Genomic DNA, 26114 nt, shown 5'->3' with positions numbered 1-26114 from the left:
ACCAGTTCACTAACAAACTATGACTACACTGTGTGGTCTACACATTAATAATATTGGTATTATGATTACAGATTCAGTAAGATCATTATGATAGTACGCATACGGCGGACGGCAGTGCCACACTCGTTTCCAACAAGATCCATACATTATGTACTTTAACACAATTTCAGTATACTTCAGTACGTACAGTATACCATTCCGGGTACCATTCTATTCTGGCACAAATAAATGGATACGAGATCAAAACAGACTGGATGATGGTGATAAATATTGATTTTTCACGGAGTGCCTGTACATTGAAAATCCGGCTTTTTCCGTCCACGTGCGTCGAGTGAAGCAAAGTCTGCCTGGATCCCAGACTGAATTTACAACAGTGCTAATAGTAAGTACAAGTGTTTTTGTAAACCAGTTACAAGTGAAATAGTTCCGCTTTTTCGTTCTTGCTGAAGTTTGACAAAGGCATTTTTCATTCACCTGGTTATCAGGCTGGATTTTCTGGAGGCTGCTTTTAACAGTCATAGTTTCTCACTGTTGCACATCCAACATCAACCGACAATGGATACGAGTACAGGAGCAACAAATATAACGGTTTATTCCCTTGCACCAGTTCAAGATCCAGATACAGTTCCGAGAAATCCATCTGCTCTGCGGATCCTTGGCATCTGTCAGTTTTTAATTGGTGTTGCCCTCATAGTCTCCTATAGTCTCAGTAAGTTCTACACTGCCTCGAAATGTCTCCTCATTTTATTCATCACAAGAACATGCCGTGCATAATTTCCTTGCAGCATACGGTTATGGAATTTCGGACGTCATCGGTATGGGATTCTATGTGGGCGTGATAAACGCTTTTATTGGACCGGTTGTCTATGTTGCGACGAAATGCATCCAAATGGTTAAGGGTGACCGATCGTGCGGGTGCATGTTCCTGTGGAAATGCACGATGCTCTGCGGAATCTGCTTCCTGTTAGCGTTGCTTATCTTAGCGCTGGGTGCCGATCACGCGAAACCGTACGATAATCCGTGCGCTGTCAAGTCGTGTGGAGATTGGTCGTGGTGTGCCAAAACGACACCCGCGACGGAGGACCGGTCAAAATCACTAGAGTGCCTGAATTATTTACAACTAAGTGCGACACTGCTGGCCGTTAACAAGGCGTTCCTGGTGATAGCAATGCTAGTAACGCTATGTGAGACCATTGCATCGTTGGTTTACCAGTGTTGTCTCGCAGACACGTAATAAATTTGATATTTTCGCTACTTTTTCTTGGGCATGTGACTTATCGACAGCCGGCCTTTGGTCTATTTAAAATGCGTCAGTTTCTTACCGTGTTTTACACCTGGGCTTCCTTTTCTTTTAACTGCATTCCCAATTGCTGTTTTATGAGCTGTGAGACGAGGCCTCACTAGCGTTCACGCCCGTGGCGCTAGGCGCTACGCCTTTGGATTACGGTCTGTGTTGTGTCTCGCTTCTGATTGGCTTGCGCTTTATTAGTGGGCGCGGCATAGCACGTGCTGCACAGCGTTGCACGCTGTTGAATTGGCTCTACGTTTTACGATCGAGCTGCGCCGATCACTTGTTGATTTCTGTTCTCCAGACTTTCAATATTATTAAAAGTCAGCGATTTACGGTGCGACGTTTGTGTTTCCGCATAGCTCGCGATCCAGGTCGTATCGCTCACTTCTACGGGATAGATTCCGTTTCTGTCTCCGTCTGTGGATCTATTCTGGATCTACCATTAGATGGTAGCAGAGCCGACAGCGGTTCTCTGATTTGAGTTGACTGATCTGATTCAATTTTGTCAGGCATATCTGGCCTGTTATCTGACGTGTTTACCGTGACCAGTAAGGCACAGGTCGATTCCACAGCAAAGCGCAACACCACAAGCGGTGCGAATTCCTCATCTGACGTGGATTACCAGCTTTGGTTTTCGGTACGGTATCTTCAGCGAAGAACCGTGCTGTTTCCTTAGCTGTGAAAGAGTACAAGAGTTCAGTCGTCAGCGTTCCTCGGTGTAGAGTCTTCAGCGAAGACCTACACTGGTGTCGCTGAAACTCGGCAAGGATTCAGCGAATCCTAAGCCGTGGGGCACAAGAGCCGAAACGCCGAAAGGGGCGCACGGGAAAAGACAGATCAGACTCCACCAAACTGGTGTAGAGCGTAAAACTACTGCTGCTACGGCACAACCGGCACAGTAACCTACTGATAGCGCGAGGCACGCTACGGAACAGCGGCGACGCGGGAATCGGAGTGTTGGAAGAAGAATCTGGATCAACTGGATCATTTCCCCGTGGAACGCGGAACGGACGGACGGGTAACAGGTAGAAAAACCGTTATTAATTACGGGATTGGCTAGTTGGTAAATTTGGCAATTTCTATTGGTCCGTACTGAGCTGAGTGTAGACGTAGGCGGAGTTTTGCACGCGGCACGCATGTCTGGCCGTTGACCGTGACGTCAGGCAGATATAAAATTTAAATGGACTAATGTGATTGGTCAGTTATCTGAGCTGTAATTGGCTGAAATTTGAACTGAACATTTTGAGCTAGCAGACCAATCAGAACGAGGTAAACAACCCGAATGGGGATTTTCCGTTGAACTTGAGCGATAATGGGAAATTTGATTTGAGATGAGATAAGTGAGACGGAAAGTGACCTTTGATAGTGTTGAGCGGGAAAGTGACCTTTTAACAGAAATTGAGTTGGAAAAGTAACCTTTTGAGTTGAATTGAGTCGGAAAGTGACCTTTGAGACCAGAACAGGACTTTTGACCTGAAAAGTGACTTTTACTGAAAAGTTGGAATTGACCTAATCGATCTATCTAAGTGACCTTTAAGATCGGGAAGTGACCAACGGTGACCTTTAACGAAGTTGGAATTGAGTCGATTAATAGTACAGCGATATCAGTAGCTGTAGGATTTCATTCGTTAACATATTCTGAGCTGTAAAAGCGGTTTCGAAGTTTTGTCCGAAAGTGACCTTTTAGGGCAAATCTCTCGAACTTTTTACCAAAAAAGTGACCTTTAAACGGGACTTAGTCAAAATTTTTCAACCGAAAAGTGACCTTTAACAAAGACTTTGAAAAATTTCAAAGTACAAAGTGACCTTTAGGATACTTGAATAAACCATACAATAACGTGTGTGTGAGAACAATTGGCAGGAGCGTCCAAGTTATCCGATCAACATGGACAAAGACCAAGAGGAACCGACATCCAACAGCAGTCAGGGAAGCAAAAGCTCCCGAAGCTCACAGCAAGGTGCACCAAATCCGTACAAAAAGATTTGTACCCGTACTCACGTCCAGTTGGACATGAGCGGAACACTCGAGCGCCCAAGGCATTCGAGAAGAAGGATTCACGAGGCTCTGATAGTACTTATCAGAAGGCGCTCGAGTCAGTCGCTAATCAGGAAAGCTCCAGCGACGACCAGAAGCACACTCCCGCGTCTACGGCGGGAGGCAATCCGATGAACCAGACAAAGGTCACCGGGGAGGACAAACCCACAGAAAGGGGAGCGGAACTAGTTGGGGCATCACAGTCGGATGCTACCACTAGCGGAAGGAATGAGCAGGATAAAAACGTGAACCTGACTCAAATGGAAGTAGATAAGACAAAGGTCACCGAAGAGGAACTCGTTGAACTGGGCCTCGATGACCTTTCATTGAACGATAAGACCGCAGGCGATGACCTTTGGGCAACTCCAATGGTCTCAGATGAATCGAACGAGTCCTACTTCACGGATGACGAAGCGACGATGAACATGTCCTTCCAAACTGCGATGAAGGAAGCTGACCGCGCTGAAGGTATGACACGATTCAAGGACATACCAGAGCACCTCATTGAACGGACACAAACTGGAAAGGTCATCAATGTACGACCGCCGTCACCGAACAGCCCCACGTCAACTTTGAGGAGACGCGTCAGCGAATTGGAAAACGAACTGGAAGTTAACGAACGACAGGCGGACAAGCGGAAACAGGAATACCGAGAAAGACTGACCACACTTGAAACCCGCCTGTTTGATCTGCAACAACAACAGGGTGACCTTCAAAGTGCCGCAGATGGTTGGAAAGTGAAATATGAAAGACAGAAAGAACTGGCCGATGAATATTTGAAAATGGCAGATGACAGAGAAATGGAAGGTCATCTTGCAGTCAGTGACCTTAACGAGAGTATGTCCGAAGAAACAGCGGAAAGGTCACGACACTTAGCCGAACTGAAATACGAATGTGACTCACTGAAACTAAAGGTCACTGAAGCGGAAGCTAAGAGAGACGAATACGCGGCCAAACTCATTGACGCGACTCAACGGTTGTTGACAGATACCAACGAGGTGCTTAAGCTCAGAAACGAATTGAAGCTGCGCGACGAGAGTATCGGAACCCTCCAGAAGGAATCACAGGATCATCAGAGAAGAGCCGACGACGCCGTCAAAGTGGCTAAGGACCTGCGTGAACTCACAGCCACCGAAGGCGCACGGTTGAGCAACGAAATCAGACAGGTCATGGAAGAGAACCAAGCGTTGAAGGAGGATAACAGAAAGGTCACCGAGGAGAATACCGAGCTGAAAGGAGCCACTAAGACATCTGCCGAACAGGGCAGGAGGTGGAAACATGAGGCACACCTCTTGGATGAAAAGGTCACGGTGCTCGAACTGAAAGATAAAGAATGGCAACAAACGGTCCATCAGAAGTCACAAGAGATCATCAGACTCAACACGGAGCTGATCGATATGACCCAAACGGTAATGACGAGGGAAGATGAGGTCACCCACACAAAGAACCAGCTGAAAGCGGCAGCTGAAGAATATACGAAATTGGAAAGAGATGTTACCCAGTTGGCGGAACACATCAGGAGGGTGGAAAATGATACGGAGAAGGTGATCCAGGAGAAAACAATTCAACTCCACCAGAACATGTTAAAGGTCAACCAAGAAAACCAGAATCTGAAGAACGAGAAAGAGCAATCTGACTTAAAAATCAGGCGCCTCGAAGATGAGAATAAGGCGCTTGTTATGTCTAATAAGCACAAAGATGAACAGCTTCTGCAATATGGAGTCAGGACCTCAACAGTGGAGTCGCCCCCGCCCAGTTACAGCAAGGCGCACGAAACGGGCACGGGCAAAAGCTTCCACTTTGATATGCCGCTACGAACCGGTACTGGCAGAGGAAGTGTCAAAAACGAAAAGGACGGGGAAAAGGTCAAAGATGACAAGGAGCCACCATCGGAAACTTATTCCCATTCGAATCGCGGTGATCCCACCCAATTTCATCCACATATTGAAACGAAAATCCTCATTGATGAAGGGAAACAGGATAGACCGTCTAGCCGTCAAGAACGCCCAAGGAAGTCCCGCTACGCAAAGGCGAAGCGAAACCAGGAAGATGACGACAGTGATTCTAGTGCAGTAGAAGATCAAGATCCGACACAGAAATTGGTAAACGCACTCAATTCGATGGCACGGAAAACGACATTGGTGACCTTTGACGGAAGTCGCGACGCAGTGAATGGTTGGACACAATTGGTCAGAGACACCCAACGGACATATCATCTCACTGACGATCAGATTTTGATTGAAATAGCCAGCGCAGTCAAAGGACCGGCGAAGACCTGGTTCGAAGGAGAGAGAGAAATCGCACTCCAAGAAGAAACGGAATACACCATTACAGAATGGATGGCCAAGTTTAAAGATGAATATGGAGACCGTGACGAGGAAGTTCTTGGCTTACGAGAAGCTATGGCAAGGAAATTTGACCTTGGAAAAGAATCGCTTGATCAGTTTTATCAAGCGATTATGAAATACAAGGCGAAGAGGATCATAACTGAAAAACAGGCAGTCGGATTCCTGATCGAAGGATGTAGAGTGGATGGTGACCTTTATAAGGCACTACGCACGCAACAGTGCAGGACTCCAACCGAAATCAAAGATTTCTTCCGTCACTGGTCAGCGGGAGAAGACAAATATAAGGCGCCTAAAGGTCAACGTAATCAGGAATACGTGACCATCCGCCAAGGCCAAGTTGAAAATGTACCGCAACAGAGGATGGCGGCTGCACCAGTCCAACAGCCAGTCGAGTACCGCAGAGAGGCGCCGGTCCAAGAGGTCACAAAGGAAGTGACCTTTATCGACAGTCAGACGGGACAACCGATAACATATGCGATGGTGGCGGCGATACAGGCACCAGCTCAAGTGAGACCAGTAGCCCAGAATATGGCTCCCCAGAATGTAGTCCCACCTGCACCACAGAATATGGCCCCTATGAATGTCGTGTTACCACAACAAGGAGGGGGTAACGGAAACTTCGGCGGAAATGGATACGGCAATGGAAACTGGAATGGAGGTCAGGGGAACTTCCAGAATCAGGGACAAGGTCAAGGTCAAGGAAACTTCAGAGGGAATCAACAGCAGAATCAAGGGTCACGAACAGAGTTCAAGTTCCAGATGATTGATGGATGGGTGGCGAACAACGTTCAGATGTGCCAGTACTGCATGTATGGCAATCATCAGACACAGGGGTGCAAGTTCGCCAATACACCACCAGAACAGAACCCGAATCTGTTTGCCTTTAACGAGTGGCAACGCCTCCGAGCTATAGGTGGCTGGCGCCCAGCGGTCGCAAACGGATATGACCTCATCACCCAATGGTACCAACACAAAGCAAACTTCCAAAACCAACAAGGGAACGGAAACGGTAACTATGGAAACGGAAATGGTGGTGGCCAGAATGGTGGCTACGGCCGCGGTGGCTTCGGCCGCGGCGGCTTCAGAGGAAGGAACAGAGGCTATGGCCGCGGAAATTACAGAGGCGGTGGAAATGGAGGCGGAAACTACCAACAGGGTGGTGGCCAGCCAAACGGAGGCGGCCCGGTGAATGAACAACAACAAGGAAATGTGCAAGGCGTGCAACAAGGTGGGGCGCCGGTTCAGGGAAACGGGCAAGATCAGTAGGCACCGGTGAGCCTACTGATCGTCCCGACCCTAAACCACCGGATAAAAGGGAAAGGTCACCACTGCAGAATAGTACTGCAGTGAATGTGACCTCTGCAACGGCTATATGGATGCCGTCAGCGAAAAAGCAAAATGGACCGGCTATATGGATGCCGCAACCACAAGAAACGGCTAGATGGATGCCGCCACAGCAAAGAGAAACGGCTATATGGATGCTGTCATCGCAAAGAGGAAATGGAACGGTTATAGGGATACCGTCACAAAGCGAAAGGTCACCGCAGAATGGTACTGCGAGTGGAAATGTTCAAGTGGACAAAAGGTCACCGCAGAATGGTACTGCGAGCGGAAACGCGCAACGGGACCAAAGGTCACCGCAGAATGGAACTGCGAGTGGAAATTGTCGTGACGGTAGCGCGACACTGCAAAAAGTGCAGCAGAACGAAAGGTCACCGTATTGCAGCGAAGAAGTGTTAGCGCAACGACGCGCACAACGGAACGCAAAGATTAAACAGGCGCTGCTGAATCAGAAGAAACCGCAGAACGATACTGCGCAAGAAGATAACGAGCAGCATGCGAAATTCCGAAAATTTTTGGCAGAAAACGATAAGGCGAATGAGCCAAGTTGCGATTGTTACGGGGAGCCAAAGCCAAAGTTTTGGAATTGTTCAGAAGACGAAGAAGAGAAGCTGGCAAGGCAAGAATGGATTAAGCAGAATATCACCGTCAGTAGTAAAGATGAAAGGTCACCTTCCGTTGGAAAAGTTCAAGTGAAAGGTCGCGGAGTAAGTGCGAACGCTAAAGGTCACGGTGAAAGTGCCGTGTTAAAAGGTCAAGAAACAGACTTGACACTGCGAACAGCGCAGCAAAAGAATAGCGAAACGGCACAACAGAACTCCGAAGACTCACTTGTAGATGCAATAACGCTGCAACGGAAGGAAATCTGGCAAAAAGTGGCCTACAGACCGAATGGGAATCACGGGATGTGGATACCCGTAACGCCGAAGGCAAAGCAGAAAGCAAAAATGTCACAAGAGGACTACTGGGACATGCAACAGTTGCGAACGCAATGTGAAAGAAAGCGACTAGAAGAGTTGGTTACCGGGAAACCAGCGCAAGGGTCACCGAACCCAGTCCCAGCATTCAACGCAGAGGAATATAAGAAGACATGCGCTGACTGGAATTATTCACGTAATGCTCCGCCACAGGATAAACCGCCGAATTACGGAGAAAAAGTCCCCTTACAAAAGCTGACAAACGGCGGATTTGTCATGAAGCGCAACGAAAGGTCACAGGACTTAGCGCAAAATGAACAGAAAGGAAGGTCAGATGAAATGGCGCAAATGCAACAGAGTGGCACAGTTGAAAGGTCACGGGTCTTATCGGAGGCACTGCAAAAGGATGCCAATGACGAGTCACCAGCCCGAACAGACGGAATGTCTTCACAAATTGATCAGACGAAAACGAACAATGAAGTGTCCGCGAAGGTGATCGAATGGATGACCGAAAAGGGATATGACATGGTTACATATGAAAGGTCACCAGATGAGATGAAAGATAGCGAAGAAGACGAACTGAAGCGAGCGGACCAAATAACAAGTGAAGTCATTGAGAAGTTGAGAGATAAACGAAATGAAAATCGCAAAGAGGAACTGATCCATCAAACGATAAATGAAGTGACTAAAGGTCACACGGATAGCACAAAAGCAAATGATCAAGTGCAGAACGTGGAAAAGGTCACCGGTGATAAAATTGCTACAGAGAAGCGAACAAATAAAGAAAAGCCGCGAAAATATTACGATGTTCGGACTAACGTTCCACATAGGATTGATAAGCTGAGCGAGATACTGAAAGGTCATAGCACCCCAGCAAAAGGACAAGTGCTTCCCGATATGGATCCGGGACCAGTATCGCTTATCCCTGTGAAATGTAAGATTCACACCTTGAAGATTCAAAATGGAAAGTTACCAAACAGAATTGAAGCATATACACACGAAGTGAAAGTGGGAGACATAAAGGTCAACGCAATGCTGGACACCGGCGCTGAGACGTCGCTGATCAGCAAACCGTTTTGCGAGAAGAATGGACTTCATATGCTCCCATTGCCACCAGATAGATTGGTGAAGATTAACGGAATTAGCGGAACGTCAGGATTCCTGGTGACGCATTACTGTGTAGCACCAGTGACCTTACGAAAGAAGACAAGCGAACATTCTTTCTACGTCCGACCGAAGTGTGACGACGTACAAGTCTTACTGGGATTTGACTTCTTGGAAAAGAAATTTGTACTAATGGATAACGAAGGTGAAGAAGAGAAAGAAGATGACCCAAAACCAGTCGCCAGAGTTCAAGTCGGAAAGGTCACCGAACTTGTAAAACAGACAGGAAATGCTAAAATGGTTAATAAAACGATAATCCCAGTACCAGAGGCACCGGGAAACGAAAATAAAAAGATGACGCGAAAAGAATTGTCACCATTTGAGCAGTTGCAAACGATTCAGCAGGAGATCAAAAACACGTTAAACCGGACAATGCTGACACAAAAGGGAAGAGAAAAGGTCATCCCAGTACCAGAGGCACCGGGAATGACGAGAGTGCAGCAGAACGAGATTAGCCAACGGATAATCCCGGTACCAGAGGCACCGGAGAAGATTAGCGAAAGCGTAAATGTCAAAAAAGTCAACGAAAGGAAAAAGGAACCACTCGCGCCAGACACGGATGAGGCGATCATATTTCTCCCGGACGGGAGAAGTATGATCGCAGATGACTGTAAGCAAGGAGACACAGAAAAAGGTGTTGAAAAAGCTATCCCAGTACCAGAGGCACTGGAAATAAAGACGGCTAAAGTGGGGAAGGATAAAAAGAGTGAAAGGTTACGGGTTTTGAAGCGAATAACTGAAGAGGAACAGATGTTTACAAGTGAAATCCGCGACAGGGCACTCGAACAGTTGAAAGGTCACCGAACACAAAAAGAACCAGAGGTCATCGAAATATCCTCTGAGGACAAAAGTGTGACTCCAATCGAATGTGAGGAAGATACCACAGCACAGGAAAAGATTAAACCGCAAGCGAGCCAACGGACATTAACTCTAGACGAACGAGCCAGGAGTTGTCACCACGGCTACTTTGAGGACCCGTGCAGAATACAACCACAATGGGAATGTGCAGAATGTTGCGAGAATGCCTCCCAAGATGACCTTTCAGAATGGCCAAGATGTAATGCCGCATTAGCAGACCTTAAAGGTCATGCCCAAAAGGAAGTGAAAAGCATCATGCGGACAAACGAAATGTGGAAACCACACATCGAACGGTATCATTGGAATAGATATCGAACGTGGTTGTCATGCGTGGAAAGTTTTATAATCGGAAGAGGCAGATGGCTAAACCAATGGGTGCAACGTGTGGAGAAAGGAATCCAAGATCCTCTCGATCCGGTAGCAACAGAAAGGAGATTTGAACGAGAGATAGAAGAGATGACCGAAGAAGGAGAAATGTGGGAAGAAGCGAGAGTTGACCTTTTCTGGGACTTCCGTGTGAACCACATGTATAAAGGCGAAGGGAGAACGATCATCTTCCCGGCAGGACTTGGTACACCTGTCTACGAATCACTTGAAGTGTACTACAACGCGTTAAAAGAGGGAAACGAAAAAGCATTCGAGAAATACTGGAAGAAATTCGAGGAAGAAATCCCCAAATTTGACGTAAAAGAAATGCGAGAACTACAGGTAACCCGGAAAAGAAGGTTACCGGGATTAATGCAAAAGAAAAAGGTGACCTTTGCACCAGATCCAGATGGAGTGGACTACCCCGAACGAGGCGGTGATACATGGTGCATGTATGAAACGATTCCGAATGATGAATGGGTCACCGAAGAACTGATGGCAAACTGCATTTTCGTTGGTCCTAAACGACCTAAAGGTTATGAAACAGTTCAACAGGATGAAGCCAATAAAGGGACTGTCAAAGAAGCAGAGAAAGAGGAACCAGTTCAAGAGATAGCCGAAGGACAATCGAATGAAACAGAAGAAAGTTCAAAGGCGGCTTTCGACATTGCACAGATGTTAACGGACAGAGGCGAAATGTGGAAGAAGTTTAAAGAAGAAGTTGAACGAATATCGAATGAACAGCAAAACCCAGCAACTGAGGCAAAAAACGGGGATAGGTCACTCGATAACGGTGAGGAATGTCCGCCGGTCGAGTTGACCGAAAAGCCATTAACGAGCTCCGAAGAAATAAATGAATTGGAAAAGTCAAAATCGGACGAAGAAAGGTCAAACTCAGATCAACCAGAAAGGTCACCAACGAGAATTCGAGTAGCAAGGAGTCACCCGAGAGTAGCCGCACGAAATGGGCGAAAGGCAAAAGAAGGGGACAAACCCCTGCTCAAAAATTCGAAAGCGAAAAAACTTAGCGATTCGCGAGAAAACGAAAGTGACCTTTCATCGGAAGACGAAGGAGTTGATGAACGCCCACTTGAAAAGGCTGACAAAGGTCAAACCACTGCACAGGAATATGAGAGCAGTAATTCGGATTCAGAGTGGACGAGTTCAAGTGACAATTCAACAACTTCGGAAGATTCAGGTGTAAGTGACCTTTCGGAGCAAGAGGATTTAATGGACTTGGATGAGGATGACGAAGTGGATGAAGAAAAAGAAAAGGATATTAAAGTCAGAAGATTGAAAGTGGAAAAAGCCAGAATGTCCAAAGACGTGATCAAAGTCTACAGTGACCAATGAATCAAGTTGAAACCGTCAAACTGCACACGTGTAAAGGTCAAGATGGGAAAATATGCACCGGCTCAAAACAAGTTGATGTTTACACCGGTCCCACAAGTGGAAACTGAGGTGCAACCGTTGGCAGGAGTGACGGACCACAGGGGAAAGTACTTTGAAATCGTCATTGCGAATCATAGTAGCAAATACCGGATCGTGAAGAAAAATCAGCTTCTTGGCTATGTCGAGCCGTATGAACATATGGAGAACGTAAAGGTCAACGCCGGCACAGTGAAGAACGTGCTCGATGATCCGGAGGTGGACGATATAACGAAAACTGAACTGAAAAAGATAATCGAAAACTTGAAATTGGGACCTGACCTTACCCAAGAGCAGAAGAACGACGTGTATAACGCATTCTGGGAATTCTGGAAGGTTTTACCCACATCAAAGAAACCATATGGAGATGTGAAAGGGGTCACCCATGTAATCGATACGGGAGACGCGAAACCAGTCAAATGCAACCCGGCCAGAACGAGTTGGACAGGCCGTGAGTTTATAACGAAGCATATCGAAGAAATGTTAGCACAAGATGTAATTGAACCGTCAGATGCCGAATGGAGTTTCGCAGTCGTACTGGCAATAAAGAAAAATGGCGACGGAACAATGGGAACGCGATTTTGCGTCAATTACATCATGCTCAACAAGCTGACAAGAAAGAATAAGTACCCGCTACCAAACCCAGATGAACTGCTCGACGCGTGTGCAGGCAACAAATATTACGGAAAAATGGATTTACAAAGTGGATTCTGGCAGATCCCAATGGATCCAGCGTCAATCAATAAGACGACCTTTGTTACGCAAGATGGAATGTACCGGTTTAAAAGGATGCCATTTGGCGTATGCAACGGACCAGCAACATTTCAATTGTGTATGGATAAAGTACTTTCGAAAGCGAAAAGAAAGGGTTGCGTTTTCGGGTACATCGATGACGTAATCTTCGCCGGAAAAACTTGGGAAATTTTCATGCAGAATTTGAGGAATGTCTTAATGAGTCTGGTTGAAGCGGGATTCACGATTAAACCAACCAAGTGCGAATTCGGAATGAGACAAATGGGGTTTCTGGGTCATATACTCAGCGAAGATGGAATTCGAATGGATCCGGAAAAGGTCACCGCGGTCTCGGAATTCAAACGGCCTCAAACTGAAAGGCAATTAAGATCATTCCTCGGATTGGCAAACTACTATCGCAAATTCATAATGGGATATGCCCAGAAGACGAGCCATTTGTATGAACTGTTGAGACAAGATAAACATGTCAAAAAAGACTGGACAGCAGTACATGAAGAAGAGTTCAACAGTCTAAAACAACTGTTATGTGAAGGTCCGGTATTGGCAAAGTTTGACCCTGCAAAACCGACCGTAATCGAATGCGACGCCAGTAAAGAAGGAATTGGAGCTGTGTTGTCACAAGAGGGACATCCAATCGCGTATGCGAGTCGCGTCCTACATGGAGCGGAGAAGAATTACGGTGTAACAGAATGGGAATGTCTGGCAGTAGTGTTCGCTGTCAGGAAATTCAAGCCGTACATTGATTACGCAGAATTCACCGTAAGGACGGATCATCAGGCGCTTACTAACCTGCTAAGGTCAGAAACGAATAAAGTTGGAATGAACCCACGCTTAACAAGATGGGCAATGGCATTACAAGGTCATCAATTTAAAATCGAATATAAACCAGGAAAATATTGTGACAACGCAGATGCGTTATCAAGAGCACCAATTGAAGGTCCGACGTGTCAGGAGGATGAATTTGACACGAAAGAACCAGAAATCGAAATCGGTCAGCTGTTCCTACAAATGGTGGAACAACGAGAAAAACGATTAAAGGTCACTTCAGCTACGGCGAATGAGTCGGCTGAAATAGAAGCTAATGTGAACCGTGTAAAAAGTTGGTTGCCCACCGTTAGTGACTTAAAGGTCACCGGACTTGAAATAGACGCCGAAGTTCAAAATGGAAAGGTCACTGGACTCGATGAAGCAGCGGAGAAGAGAGATGACCTTTGGGAAACGGACAAAGTTACACAAGCGTTGAACGAATGTCCCATTAAGTTGCTGAGATTTCCAAAACAGATGAAAAAGAGGTACAAACCGTTACCACGCTGCAAGGTCATCAGAGATTGGAACGAACTCAGTACAGCGACAGTCCGCATTGTTAACCTGCAAGGCGACGAAGAAGAAGAGGATGACTCGAATCTGCAGCTGCGGAATAAACAGTTAAAAGATCCTCATCTGGCGATGATTATAGACGAATTGGAACATCTACCAGATGCGGAAACAAGATCGAAATTCGAAGTACATTACCAGTTGTGGAACGGCATATTGTACCGGGTAAAAGATAAGAATGGGAGACTTGAAAGGTCATATGTGGTACCGTTGTCAATGCGAAGAGCTATAATCCACGCATTGCACGACGAGAAAGCAGCAGGTCACTTGGGATTCGAAAAGACATTGTCAGCGATAAGACTCCGATACTACTGGGACAGGATGAGTACAGATGTGAAGAATTACATACTCGCCTGCCAAGGTTGCCAGTTCCGCAAGACACCAAGAAAATGCCCACCGGGAAAACTGCAAGAGATTAAAGTGGGACATCCGTTCTTTCGAGTGTACGCTGACCTGAAAGGACCTTTGTTACCGACCAAGAAACGTGGATATAAATACATAGCGGTGTTTATTGATCAACTGACGAAATATGTGATTGCGGTACCAATGAAGACGGCAACGGCCAAAGAATTCGCTAAAGTGTTCGTGAAGCACGTGATATTGGTACACGGAGCACCGCACATCCTACACACGGATCGGGGACGGCACTTTACGGCTGAAGTACTGACAAAGGTCACAAATGTGTTTAAGATTAAACACACATTTGGAACGGCGTATCATCCAGAAGGTCAAGGCCAAGTGGAGAGACAGATGCAGACGATTGCTGATGGTTTGGCGCAATACCTAAAAGCGGGAAATGAACGAAAGTTTAACAAGTATCTCCCATATGTTATTTCGGCGATGAACAGAGTCGTGCACGCCACAACGGGATATTCAGCATATTATATGCTACACGGCAGAGAGATGACAATGCCGGAAGATGTAGTCACAAAAACGAATATACCCGATGATTATGGGACTCCAGACGAATGGGTGGAGACCATGAAGAAGAACTTGACCTTTGCAGAAGAAGTAGCCAAATGCAATATTAAAGATGCATACGAGAAAAATGCGGAAATTTATAATAAGAAGAAATCGGAGCCGAACTTCAAAGTGGGCGATTTGGTACTTATACGACTTCCAAAAGATACGAAACAGGGGAAGAAAGAAAACCAGTCAGATTTCAAGTCGAAATACGATAAAGTGTGGAAAATTCTTAGCTTCCCGCGAACAAATGAAGCGGAGGTCATCGAACAGAATCCGAAGAAGGAAGCGGATCTAAAAGTGGTTTCGATTGATCGGTTCAAGCCGTGGCACCCACCATTACCCGAAGAGAAAGATTCGCAACGAATGTCGAACGAAAAAGAAATGGTAGAAACCGAGCATGCTTCAAAAAATTGTACCAATCAATTTTTCGAACCACCTCTGCTACCTGAAATGGAAAAGGAAGACAAACCTACAAAGAAAAGAGGAAGAAAGCGGAAAGAGGATAAGGATTTCGAAACAGCAGTCACAATCAAGTTGAACGCAGAGGCTGGTAATTTGGCAGAAAGGTCACTGGAACAAGACAACGAACCGACCTCCAAAGTACCAGAGCGTACCTCCAAAAAGGACCTGCAACAATCCTTTTTCGAACCACGCACTGCTACCGAAGATAAGGATGACCTTTCGAAACAGCGTACGGACGGTGAGATGTCAGAGCGTGACCCGAATTTTTTCGAACCACGCACTGTTACCGGTTATGAGAATGACCTCATAAAAAAGAGAGAAGAGGAGATAGAAGCGGTCAAATCAAAAGCTGAACAATTGGGCCGTGATATAGCGAAAGCAATTAACGAGCGGAAAGTCAAACAGAAGAAAAAGAAACCGACCCCTACGGACTTATTGACCCAAAAAGGCGGACCTGAGGATGCAGCCGAGAAGGAACTTCTTGATCGGATAACTAAAGGACGAGAGAACAAATAACCACATAGACATAAATAAGGGGTCACACTAAATTAAAAATAGGAGTTGGGAAGGCAAAAAGAAAGGTCACCACTGTGCAAAAAGTTAACCTTTATTGTTTCGTTTTATAGAAGGTAAGCACAGTTAATGGACAGATTGGAACGACAAAACTCGGATAATTCAGACTCGGAAAGTATTGGAAACCCACTAAAAGCATCAACACCTATAATAATGGAAGGTGAATACGGTTATGACACCTCATATGGTGAAGGATCAACGTCGTCAGTGGGAACGGCTCAGAATGAACCTGGAACAAGTCAAGGAGGTTACTATGGCGGCCAGGGGTATTACGTGTATCACGATCCAGGACAGCAGACGAGTTATCAGGACACGGTTAACTGGGTGCACCACGGCTCACCTGCCGGAACCCAGTATTCGGGACAAGCGATGGGCGCCCCCTATCAACCGTATCCGGGATCGTACACCCCACCGGGATCATCGCAGGTGATAATGGGACCGGCAAGAATGCTAATGCCGCCACCACAACAGACTACACCGAGCCGATTTACGGGACAGGGAGGATTCGGCGGAATGATGGTAACTCCAGCGCGATCACAAAGGTCATCTCCGATATTACCGCCTTTTCCGGAGACGGGAGGCTTGTCACTGTCGGACATCGGAGCGCCTCGCATGAGAACACCGCAGCAACTTGGAGCGCAGCGCCCTCATCGTAATTCGCCACACAGAGGAGGAAGGCGACCGAGAGGCATTCTACCGTCACTGGGTCCCAACTTGGAGCAGACTGGACCAGATGGCTTACGGCTTACGCCCCCAGGCGAACCCTCATTACACGAATACGCACCGAAGCTCCCTTTGGACTTGAGGGACGATGACCCAAACCTGAATTTAATCGTGGATAAAAAGGAAAAACTGACGGAAACCGATTTAGAAGCCATTCGCGACTTCAATCGGAAATGCCGTGACCTTTACAGAATCCACATGCGAGTTGAAGACGAACACGCATGGTATGGAAAGTTAATCAGCTTGGAAGCTGTTATCAAACCATGCCACATTGCCATGAAAGATAAGACGAAGCAGGTTGAAGCAAAGCGTAAGGAATACGCAATCCAAGTTGCATCGATGTGGCAATATCACCCGACAATAAAAGGTAGAAGGTGGCCGGAGACTGTCGAAAAGATCCTTCGATATCTCAAGGTGTTCCCAGAAACAAGACAGACGCCGACTACCAGCGTCGCGGGACCATCCAAACCAATAGCTGAAAGGGACGCCCCGGTCGATGAAATGACGGACGAGGACCTGTTGGCAACAAAGAGAAAGATTGATGCCGAGTTAACTGAACGAGCAGAAAGGTCACGGGCCAGCTCGACCGCAGGATCAATACGTGGACGCACTAGTTCGGTTACAGAACCATCTAGCGGAGCCACGAAGAGTGGAAAAAGAGCAAGGTCACCAACGATAAGCCCAAAAGAAACTGACAAGAAAGGGCAGCGAACGAAGAAGGCCACGTCAGGTAAAGCAACACCAGCTGAGCCGGCAAAGCCACAAGGCCCAGTCCCAGTGGGTAGAAAGAGTGCGCCACCCACACCAGTTGGAACAGAAGGTCAGATTCGATTCCCGAAGTGTAGAAGTTTCACTGCCAAATACACTGGGGAAGACCATAAAGAACGAAAGGTCACCGCACGAATAGTTGACAAGAAAACAAATAAAGAGATCGACTCGTATAATCCCCTCGCGGATAGGTCAGTTAAGGATGCCATTGGGGAAGAGTCAAAAACGGTAGTTAACGAGGCGCTACAGTTTATTCCCCCAGAAGAACATCATAACCCAAGAGTTATCATTCAGATGATGAAGCACGTGGTATCTAAAGTTGCGACTGACGAAGATGCATGGATCCGTATCAAAGTGGGCACAAATGATGACCACTTGGCATATACATACACAACGGACGGCAAATTGTTGACCAAAGAAAGAACTCGTTCAAAACCGACGGCGGATCCAGATCCGAAGAAACGATCGTCAGATGATTATGAGTCGGTCCAGAGATATACAGAGGCGACAAGCAGAAAGGTCACCCTCAGACTTTTCGCTAGTAATGGAGAAGCGGTGGAAACCATAACTGCAGTAATAGTCGACCCAATAACAGGAGACCCGATTCCATATGCCCCATGGGATGTATCAGAAGAGAGCGCCCGAAATGCGAATCAGGCAGCCATCGACCAGTTATGGGATTTGATACCTGAAAGCGACCGAAAAGATGCCGTGGTTCAAGCAAGCAAGCACACTCATTAGCATGATGCGGCATCGAGCGGAGATCGATGGAGCACATTTCCGACTCACAAGACGAATGGAAGACGGAACGTACAAAACGGTATTTTACGACGCTAAGAAGAACCCTTTGTGGGAGGTCGCCTCACAGGGATCTCCGAAAGAGACAAGACACTTGGAAATTCATCCCCCGGCACAAGAAGGCGGAGCCGGAGAGACGGAAGAGGCGCAGGGCACGTCGGCAAATGTAACTGAAACAGGAGGGGCCAGACGCTCGCTACAAAGAGTACTCGAGATTGCCCAAGGAAGTCATGAGCACCTTCAGTGTGATGAACCAAACTGTGCCCATTGTAATCCACCTGGTGACGACGAACCAGAGTCGGAAGACAATAACCCACCTGAGGAAGAAGGCTCAGACGAAGAAACGGCCGACAAGCATAAAAAGCCCTCAAAAGTGAAGCCCTCAAAAGTCAAACCGAGGAAAGCGCCCAGATTAGAAGTGGCCATGAACCGTGACAAGGTTAAGAAAGGCGATTTCCTCAAGAAACGACGGGAGGAAGAAGAGAAGAAGAAACGACAGGAGGAAGAAGATAAGAAGAAAAAGAGCGGTGATGAAAGCGATAGCACAAGCACCGGGAAGAAGAAAAGGGAAGGATCAAAGAAAAGAGACGAACCAGCGTCTCATGACGTTGAGATATTGGACGAGTCAGTTGGCGAAGTTGAAGAAAGGTCATCGACACCTACGAAGTCAAAGAAAGTTATCCAATCGGCTACAGCAGAGCCATCAAAACCCAAAGGAAAGGTCATAGCAGTGAAACAAGTTGTCCCCATCGTCATCTCTGCATCCACGCCAAAAGAGCGCAAGGACAAACAGATCCGCGAAAAAGCGAAACGGGAGACGTCGCGTGAATCGGAGGCATCGGAAGTGAGCCTTGCAAGCACCTCGACGGTCAGTGCAAGGTCACATGCGGATTCGAAAACGACACGATCAAGAACCACTGAACCAAGGAGCTTAGCGGACGCACTGGATAAAGGGCAAAAAGCAAAGAGCGAACCCGTTAAGACAAAAGGAAAGGTCAAGACAGCCATAAAAGTCGACGCAATGGCAATGATCAATTACACTGAACCAGATGGAGAGAGTGAACTGGATTTCACCTCAGATGAAGAGTTCGATGGTTCAGACGACGACAATTTGACCACGGTCGATGAAATCATCAACGCGTATAACGGAGCCGAGAAGAATTTCACACGAATAAGAACAGCATCGGTGACAGCGAAATTTAAAGCGGGCCTGAAGACTTATCTGAAGAAACAGAGTCGCAGCTTCACTAAACGAAAGTTCGACGTTGTATTGGAATTCGCACGGAGTGCAGGGAAACTTATCCAAAAGCACCCAAACTTTTCGTATAAGGCCAAGCTGTTCAGACCTGCCAGTTCGGACAAAACGCTGACTACTCCGAATGAAGCGGTCCCAATGCGAGTAGAAAGGGCAATCGCAGGAATGACAAGCCCGTTAGGATCAACAAGCCATCGGATTAGCCAATATATTAACGCAGTTTGGAATGATGGGAACGGGATGATAAAGGAGATCGACACGGCAACCGAACGCGTACTGCCAAAGTTGATTAAACAGAATGTCCTTGCCACAACAAACGCAAATAAAGGACATCCAATCCGATACACGAGAGTTGGTTTGATACCACCGGAAAGACAGATCCACTGTCATATGTCTGACAGTCAGGATACGGAAAAGGTCACAGCCCCATTGAGCGGAGACCCGTCAACTCCGATATTGGATCAGATCGCACAGAAAACGGCCGAAGAAGATGCGGCGAGGTTGAAATCACAAGCCCCGAAAGTGTCGAGAAAAAAAGGACCAATGGACTCGGAATCGGGAAGTGATGACGATACTACAATAACGGCTCCTTCTGGACCTGCGACAGAAAAAGACGAACAGTCGAAAGGTCAAGAGACATCGGAATCTACCGCAGGAGTTCAACCGAAAGGTCACGAGACTTCAGATAAACGGGAGAAAGAAAAGGTCATGCTCCCGATGGATAAGGCAGCGGCAGAAGCTGAAGCGGATTCGGCGCGACAGGTGTTTCACAAATCACTGTTCATACCATTAAAGGAGGTCTTGGAGAAGGAACGATCGAAGTCGGTTGGCGATCTAAAAGGTCAAGAGACTTTGCCGCAAGAGGAGAAGAAGACAGCCGAACCAAAATCAGCGGGGTCATCATCAGGATCGTTGGCAAAGCTGAGGATCGACGAAACAGCGACAGCTGACCCAACGGATTCGACATCCTCCCAGAAAAGTAGCGATACACCAGCGAAGGAGGCTACAGATTACACGTTAGGGCCGGCATTGGACGTAAACAACCGTACATGGAAGGAAGTCCAAAATACGCTCCAGATGGTCAGAGAAGGCGAACTACTTGGCCCCGAACTGAAGAGACAAGTGGCTGAAAACTCGAAGGGGAGGTCGTCACTCAATATGACCGAAAGAGTTCTGAAACGAGCATACAAGGAAGGGAAACTAGGATGTAAATACAACAAGGACAACAAGGTCATTTATTACCTACCGAAACAGGGCCGAGAGCGTACTCCCAGACTTCCAATGGTATTAGAGGCATGGAAGATAGCCATCACAGACGTGGCTTTGGACGCCATCGGAGGTACCAACGGAGCGTCATGGGGTGACCTTTCAAATTTCATGGCCGTTCGTTATGAATTGGGCGAATTGAACATCGAGAAAGATAAGGAATGGATCAAGAATGCGGTGGAAGCTTTGATTGCGGACGAAGCAGTTCACATCAACAGCGATGGCCGGATAGATTTTCCACCGTTACCACCACCGGAGAAAGAAGCAGAATGAATGTCGACAGTGTAATATGCAGTGAGTAATGAACCCTGCATATTACAGAAAAAGCATAAAATAGTTCAAAACGAAAGAGAAAAGTGTTAGGAAAGGTCACCTGAAAGCAGCAATAGGACTAATAGAAAAGGTCACAGTAGTCAGAGAGTGCTGATAACGTGAGAAAGGTCACCACGTTACAGTGATAGAAAAGCCAGCAGGAGCTAGGAAAGTCTCAGCTCAGTAACGGATAGGCGTAAAAATGATAGAAAGCCTTGATAACGGATAGGAATGGAAAGGATTAACGTGGAGAGGTTAATATGACGGATTGTTTTATAATTGCAGATTGAAGGAGAAAGATGGCACAAAAAGGTCAAGCCACCCCTAAACGTTCGGGAATGGCGGCAGACATCGATCAGTTTACGGGCTATAATCCAAAATGTCCGGACTGCTTACGGAACAACAAAAAGGTTGATAAGAAATTCCCTTGCTACACTTGTATTCACAAGCTGGAAGACCCACATGCCGTCACGCTTGTTGGGATCATGGAAGCCAAACGTGGGAATTTGGACGTTTTTCGAAATCTCATAAGCGCAAGAAATTACGGCAGCATCCCAGTAGAAGAGCGAATGCTATTTGAGGATCGTTATCGGGAAGCGATCCGAAACAACGAACCTGGTTGGGATGACACCTTGGAACCGTTGAAATGTCCACAAACAGACGCGTATCGAAAGAAGTTTGAAGAAGATCAAGAGAAGATGCGTGTTCAGCAAATGGAGGATGAAATCAGAGCGAAAATTAATGCGGAAAATAAAAGAGCAAATGAACAGGCCGCACGGGAAGCATTGCCCAGTACGTCGGGTTTAGCTGCACCCACGGGCATGGCCAGTCTTAATGAAGACGAAATGCAACTTGTACGACAGTCGCTCATCATACAAATCGAAACGTTAACGAAAGATCCAGCTGCTATGTCAGACGAGTTATTCAAAATGCTGTTGCGGGAGAAGAAACGACTGCAAGACGGGTTCGCGCCGGCACCATACATAAAGAAGGAAGTCGAAAGACGTATGGATGACCTACGTAAATCTCGCCGAACCGGAAGCGATGTGCTGCAAGCACTCAGAAGTTTTAAACGGGACGAAGGTTTCATTCGACCTCGATCGCCTCCGCATAGAGAAAGGTCACGCGGACATTCACGTGAACATGAACGGATTTCTGAAAGACGGAGCGAAAGGTCACGCGAACACTCTCGTGAAAGGACACGTGACTACCACAGTGAAAGGTCACGCGAACACTCTCGCGACCGAGATTACCGTGGCGGAAGAGGATGGGTGCGCCATGGAGATGAAGTAACAGAAACGAGTGTTCAGAGGAAAATCGACACGGCAAAGATCTCAGCAGCCACAAGAGGACGTGAAGAGAAACGGCGTGCGGAAACATTCCGTACAGAACCCGAGAAGCAAGGACATCAGGTGCCGATGGGAGTTGCATTCCGGAATCGCAATGTCAGAATGTCAACACCTGAAAGGTCATGGGACAAAAGACGCGAACAGACGCGGAATCGAACACCCGATCCACAGGATAAAAGATGGCAACAGGGAGCCGCATTTTATGCGACCTTTGACTCGGGCACAAGCAAAAGGTCATCAAGCACTGAACGGGAAGATTCACCCCCAAAGTATCAGCGGGTGGAGTCAATGGTTCACGTCGTGGATCCAATTGTGAGCGTCGTACAAGAGGACGATGCGATGGAAGGAACCAGCTCGATTGTGGAAGCGTCTCAAGAAAACGTGACCCATCGACGAAATGTGATTTTGGATAGTGACCTTCAACTGGCTACACCGACGAGTAATGAACCGTCGCAGCCTGAGTCAGGAGAGCGACGTGAACTGGAAGGCCAAGGCGAACCGGATAATCGTCGCCAAGGTGATCACCGATTAAACTCCAGATTTGATAACCGACAACCTGAAAGCATTGACATGGAATATAAGACGACTGATATTGATGAGCAAACGGTCGAAATTTGTCGATACTTTGGACTTGAATCGGACTCGGTTGAAGCCAACAAAATTGCCACAATTCTGAGACAGTTGAGCCAATTCTTACTTGACTCGGGCTACGCAAAAGAAATTAAAGAGGGAGTAGAAAAGGGAATTTTTCGTCGATTATTCATCCACCGCGATTCGGCACGGGACTGCTATCTCCCTATTAGACGGAATGGGTTACACAGTTTGGTCGATTTGAGCCTACTGGATGTGCCACTGGAAACAACGGACCCAATTGGGATGACCCAATTTTATTATCGCGACTATCCGGAACGACAAGAATACGTGGCCCAGTTCGTTTTACGATATGTGAATCCAGCTTTCAAGTTGTTAGCTGCGAGAGCGTCGATCGGATTACAGGTGGATCCGAAGGACTATGCCGCAAAAAGGATGGGGCAAAAGGTCTTCGCTGCGAGATTGGCACATTACAAGACACAGAATCAATTGGTGTCTAACACTATGAAGGACGACATTCCACCGTTCTTCCGAGCTCATGTCGCTAAATTGGGACAACCGATGGAACACATCAGCATAGCGCATACGGCTCGCAAGGCGCTGAAGAAGTGTAAGACACGGATGGAAAAGGGCAACTTGATACAGCGCCATGCATCCCAAATTGAAGAAAGGATTAATAAGATCAAAGATTCTCTGGGAAGCGACTACGTCGAACCGGTGGACGGAATCGAAACGTACATCGATGAATTCCTGGTAAAGAAAAGCGACCGACGTCCGGAACGCGCCCCTAACCAGATGGGACGACGCGGCATACGAAACCAACAGCTGCGGGATAATCTCGCCGACGTGCAGCGTCGATCGGCGGAAGACCCCGATAACCGAAGACTGCGACTAGAAGAAAATGACGCACGCCATCGACTTGAGGCGGTTAAGCGAAGTCGCCAAGGTAAAGGTCGAGGCCAGCGCAAAGTCGACCCGACAAAGGTCATGGAAGTTGACTCGACGGAACCAGTTGACCGAACTTCCGATCGAAACCAACCGGAAAGCGCTAAGAAACGCCCGCCAAGAGATGGCGAGGGCGATTCAAATGAAATGGAATAGTGTTGATCGTTAGGATCACACTATCGAAAGGACGTCTACGGCATTTTGTCGGTACGTCACAAAAATGAAAAACGGTGTTGTATAAAGGGCGTGACATTTGACATGTTAACATTAATTGTATTTGTGTATTTGTTGGTTGCAGCAATTGTAGCACAGAATTGCCGAAAGAAATCATGTGGAATATCTATTGGGGTTGAAATTGATTCAGTCTATAAAGCCGGCCCCAAGGGAGTAGTTACGGCAGTTAGCCGGCTCTCCTCCTTACGCGATTCAGTGTTATAAAGTGACAAGAGAAACTACGGTAATCAAGCCGGATCTCTTGAATACGAAACGGGGCCACAAGCGGCGAAAAAGAGAAAGACAACAGGTGGAATATTGATGAGGTTAACTTAATGCGGTAACCAGCCGGCCTCATTAGAGTTGTTACGGTAAACTCTGCCGGCACTCTTCTTAAGCGACTCAGTGTTAAAGGTGAAACGAGAAAAACTACGGTAATCGAGCCGGATTTCTCGTATTGACATGGGCCACAGGCGGCGAACAAGAGTAAAAGATTTAAGGTGGAAATTTCATGGGGTAAACTTAATGCGGTAATTAGCCGGCCCCATCAGAGATGTTACGGTAAATTTGCCGGCACTCTGGCCGCTCGAGGCATACTGAAGTTGGATGTGCGACGGAAAGGTCAAACTGCAAATTTTACCAGGGAGGCAAGCGAAGAAGTGCTTGAAAGCCGCAGAAAATTGGCTAAGTCCCTCCATGACCTTTAATGGAAGTTTTGACGAGTGGGATGACCTTTGGGATCATCAATTGCCCAACAGAGTCACCGTATCGGAATTCAAGTCGCATGACCTTTGGGACCATTAACCCAAAACGAGTTGCACATCTCAACGGATCATCTCAACAAAGGATGACCTTTACTAGGGAGGAAGCGAACTACGCTTGTCTACATGACGTCCCTCCATGACCTTTATGGATCTCATTTGAAGTCGTACAATTGATACGCACCTTATTCCAAAGACTGAAGCAGTATTCTTAAGTCGTACTTGATACGCACCTGATTCTCAAGCGGATTGTGATGAAAAGTCGCACTACGGATGCGCGGAATTGCTCAACAGAGCGGAATGGGCCAAAGTGCGGAAAACGGTGGACAGGACCTGTGACCTTTACGAGTCAGAAATGGAGGATCCTAGTCTACAATTTGATTATTACTTTTGTTGATCTTATAACTGTTGATCTGTTTTTATGATAGTATTTTTGTAATTGGATCTCTTTATTCATATCGTATTAAAATGGAATTGTGCCTTATGGAATTGATGTGATATGATAAATGGAATAAGAGAATTTGATGTTTTCGAGCACGCACAGACACCGGCGACCGTCTTTTCGTGGATTCGGGAGTATGTTGGGCCTCACAAGAGCTCGGCATCCCCCCAGAGGCATGTGAGACGAGGCCTCACTAGCGTTCACGCCCGTGGCGCTAGGCGCTACGCCTTTGGATTACGGTCTGTGTTGTGTCTCGCTTCTGATTGGCTTGCGCTTTATTAGTGGGCGCGGCATAGCACGTGCTGCACAGCGTTGCACGCTGTTGAATTGGCTCTACGTTTTACGATCGAGCTGCGCCGATCACTTGTTGATTTCTGTTCTCCAGACTTTCAATATTATTAAAAGTCAGCGATTTACGGTGCGACGTTTGTGTTTCCGCATAGCTCGCGATCCAGGTCGTATCGCTCACTTCTACGGGATAGATTCCGTTTCTGTCTCCGTCTGTGGATCTATTCTGGATCTACCATTAGAGAGCTTTAATTCTGTTATTTGTAAAGATGTTTATTGTTAGCTTGTTGTAAGGAGTCAGTTTTGTTTTTGGTGCAGATGTACAGTAACAAGTGTGGCACTGGCTGATCATCATTCACGCGCTAATAGCGGAAGTCCGCCAAAAACATTACTCTAGAGTATATAATATTTGGATCTGCTTAATCTTGAAAACACATGTTTCACGGCATATATGTAGTCTCTTATCTTTCAAACATGAAAGGGGAAATGGGCTTATTAAAAGGGGGAGTGCCACAAATTCGATAATT

At 46.9% G+C, this 26114-nt stretch overlaps 2 protein-coding genes across 4 annotated transcripts; both read left to right on the top strand.

The window, feature by feature from the left end:
* The first annotated feature begins 41 nt into the window (after positions 1-41).
* LOC129594392 (uncharacterized) lies at positions 42-25837 on the top strand. Of its 3 annotated transcripts, XR_008691189.1 has the most exons (5): positions 42-382; positions 486-709; positions 786-2316; positions 21284-24090; positions 24182-25837. XR_008691189.1 is itself a non-coding variant. In XM_055491074.1 (4 exons), exon 4 carries the CDS (start codon positions 21298-21300, stop codon positions 24037-24039), a length of 2742 nt encoding a protein of 913 aa, XP_055347049.1. In that variant the 5' UTR covers positions 42-382; positions 486-709; positions 786-2316; positions 21284-21297; the 3' UTR covers positions 24040-25837. The 3 variants fall into 3 exon arrangements, 2 of the variants coding, with proteins under 2 accessions (XP_055347049.1, XP_055347058.1); XM_055491074.1 differs by having other exon boundaries at positions 21284-25837; XM_055491083.1 differs by lacking the exons at positions 42-382; positions 486-709; positions 786-2316 and adding an exon at positions 20950-20980 and having other exon boundaries at positions 21284-25837.
* LOC129593078 (CAP-Gly domain-containing linker protein 1-like) lies at positions 3695-5789 on the top strand. Its single transcript, XM_055489271.1, has 3 exons — positions 3695-4055; positions 4146-5047; positions 5574-5789. Exons 1-3 carry the CDS (start codon positions 3695-3697, stop codon positions 5787-5789), a joined length of 1479 nt encoding a protein of 492 aa, XP_055345246.1.
* Positions 25838-26114: the final 277 nt, after the last annotated feature.

This window comes from Paramacrobiotus metropolitanus, unplaced genomic scaffold (assembly GCF_019649055.1).
Source record: "Paramacrobiotus metropolitanus isolate TYO unplaced genomic scaffold, Prichtersi_v1.0 Parri_scaffold0000003, whole genome shotgun sequence".
Lineage (NCBI taxonomy): Eukaryota > Metazoa > Tardigrada > Eutardigrada > Parachela > Macrobiotidae > Paramacrobiotus > Paramacrobiotus metropolitanus.
This window is presented reverse-complemented; position numbering and strand designations above follow the sequence as displayed.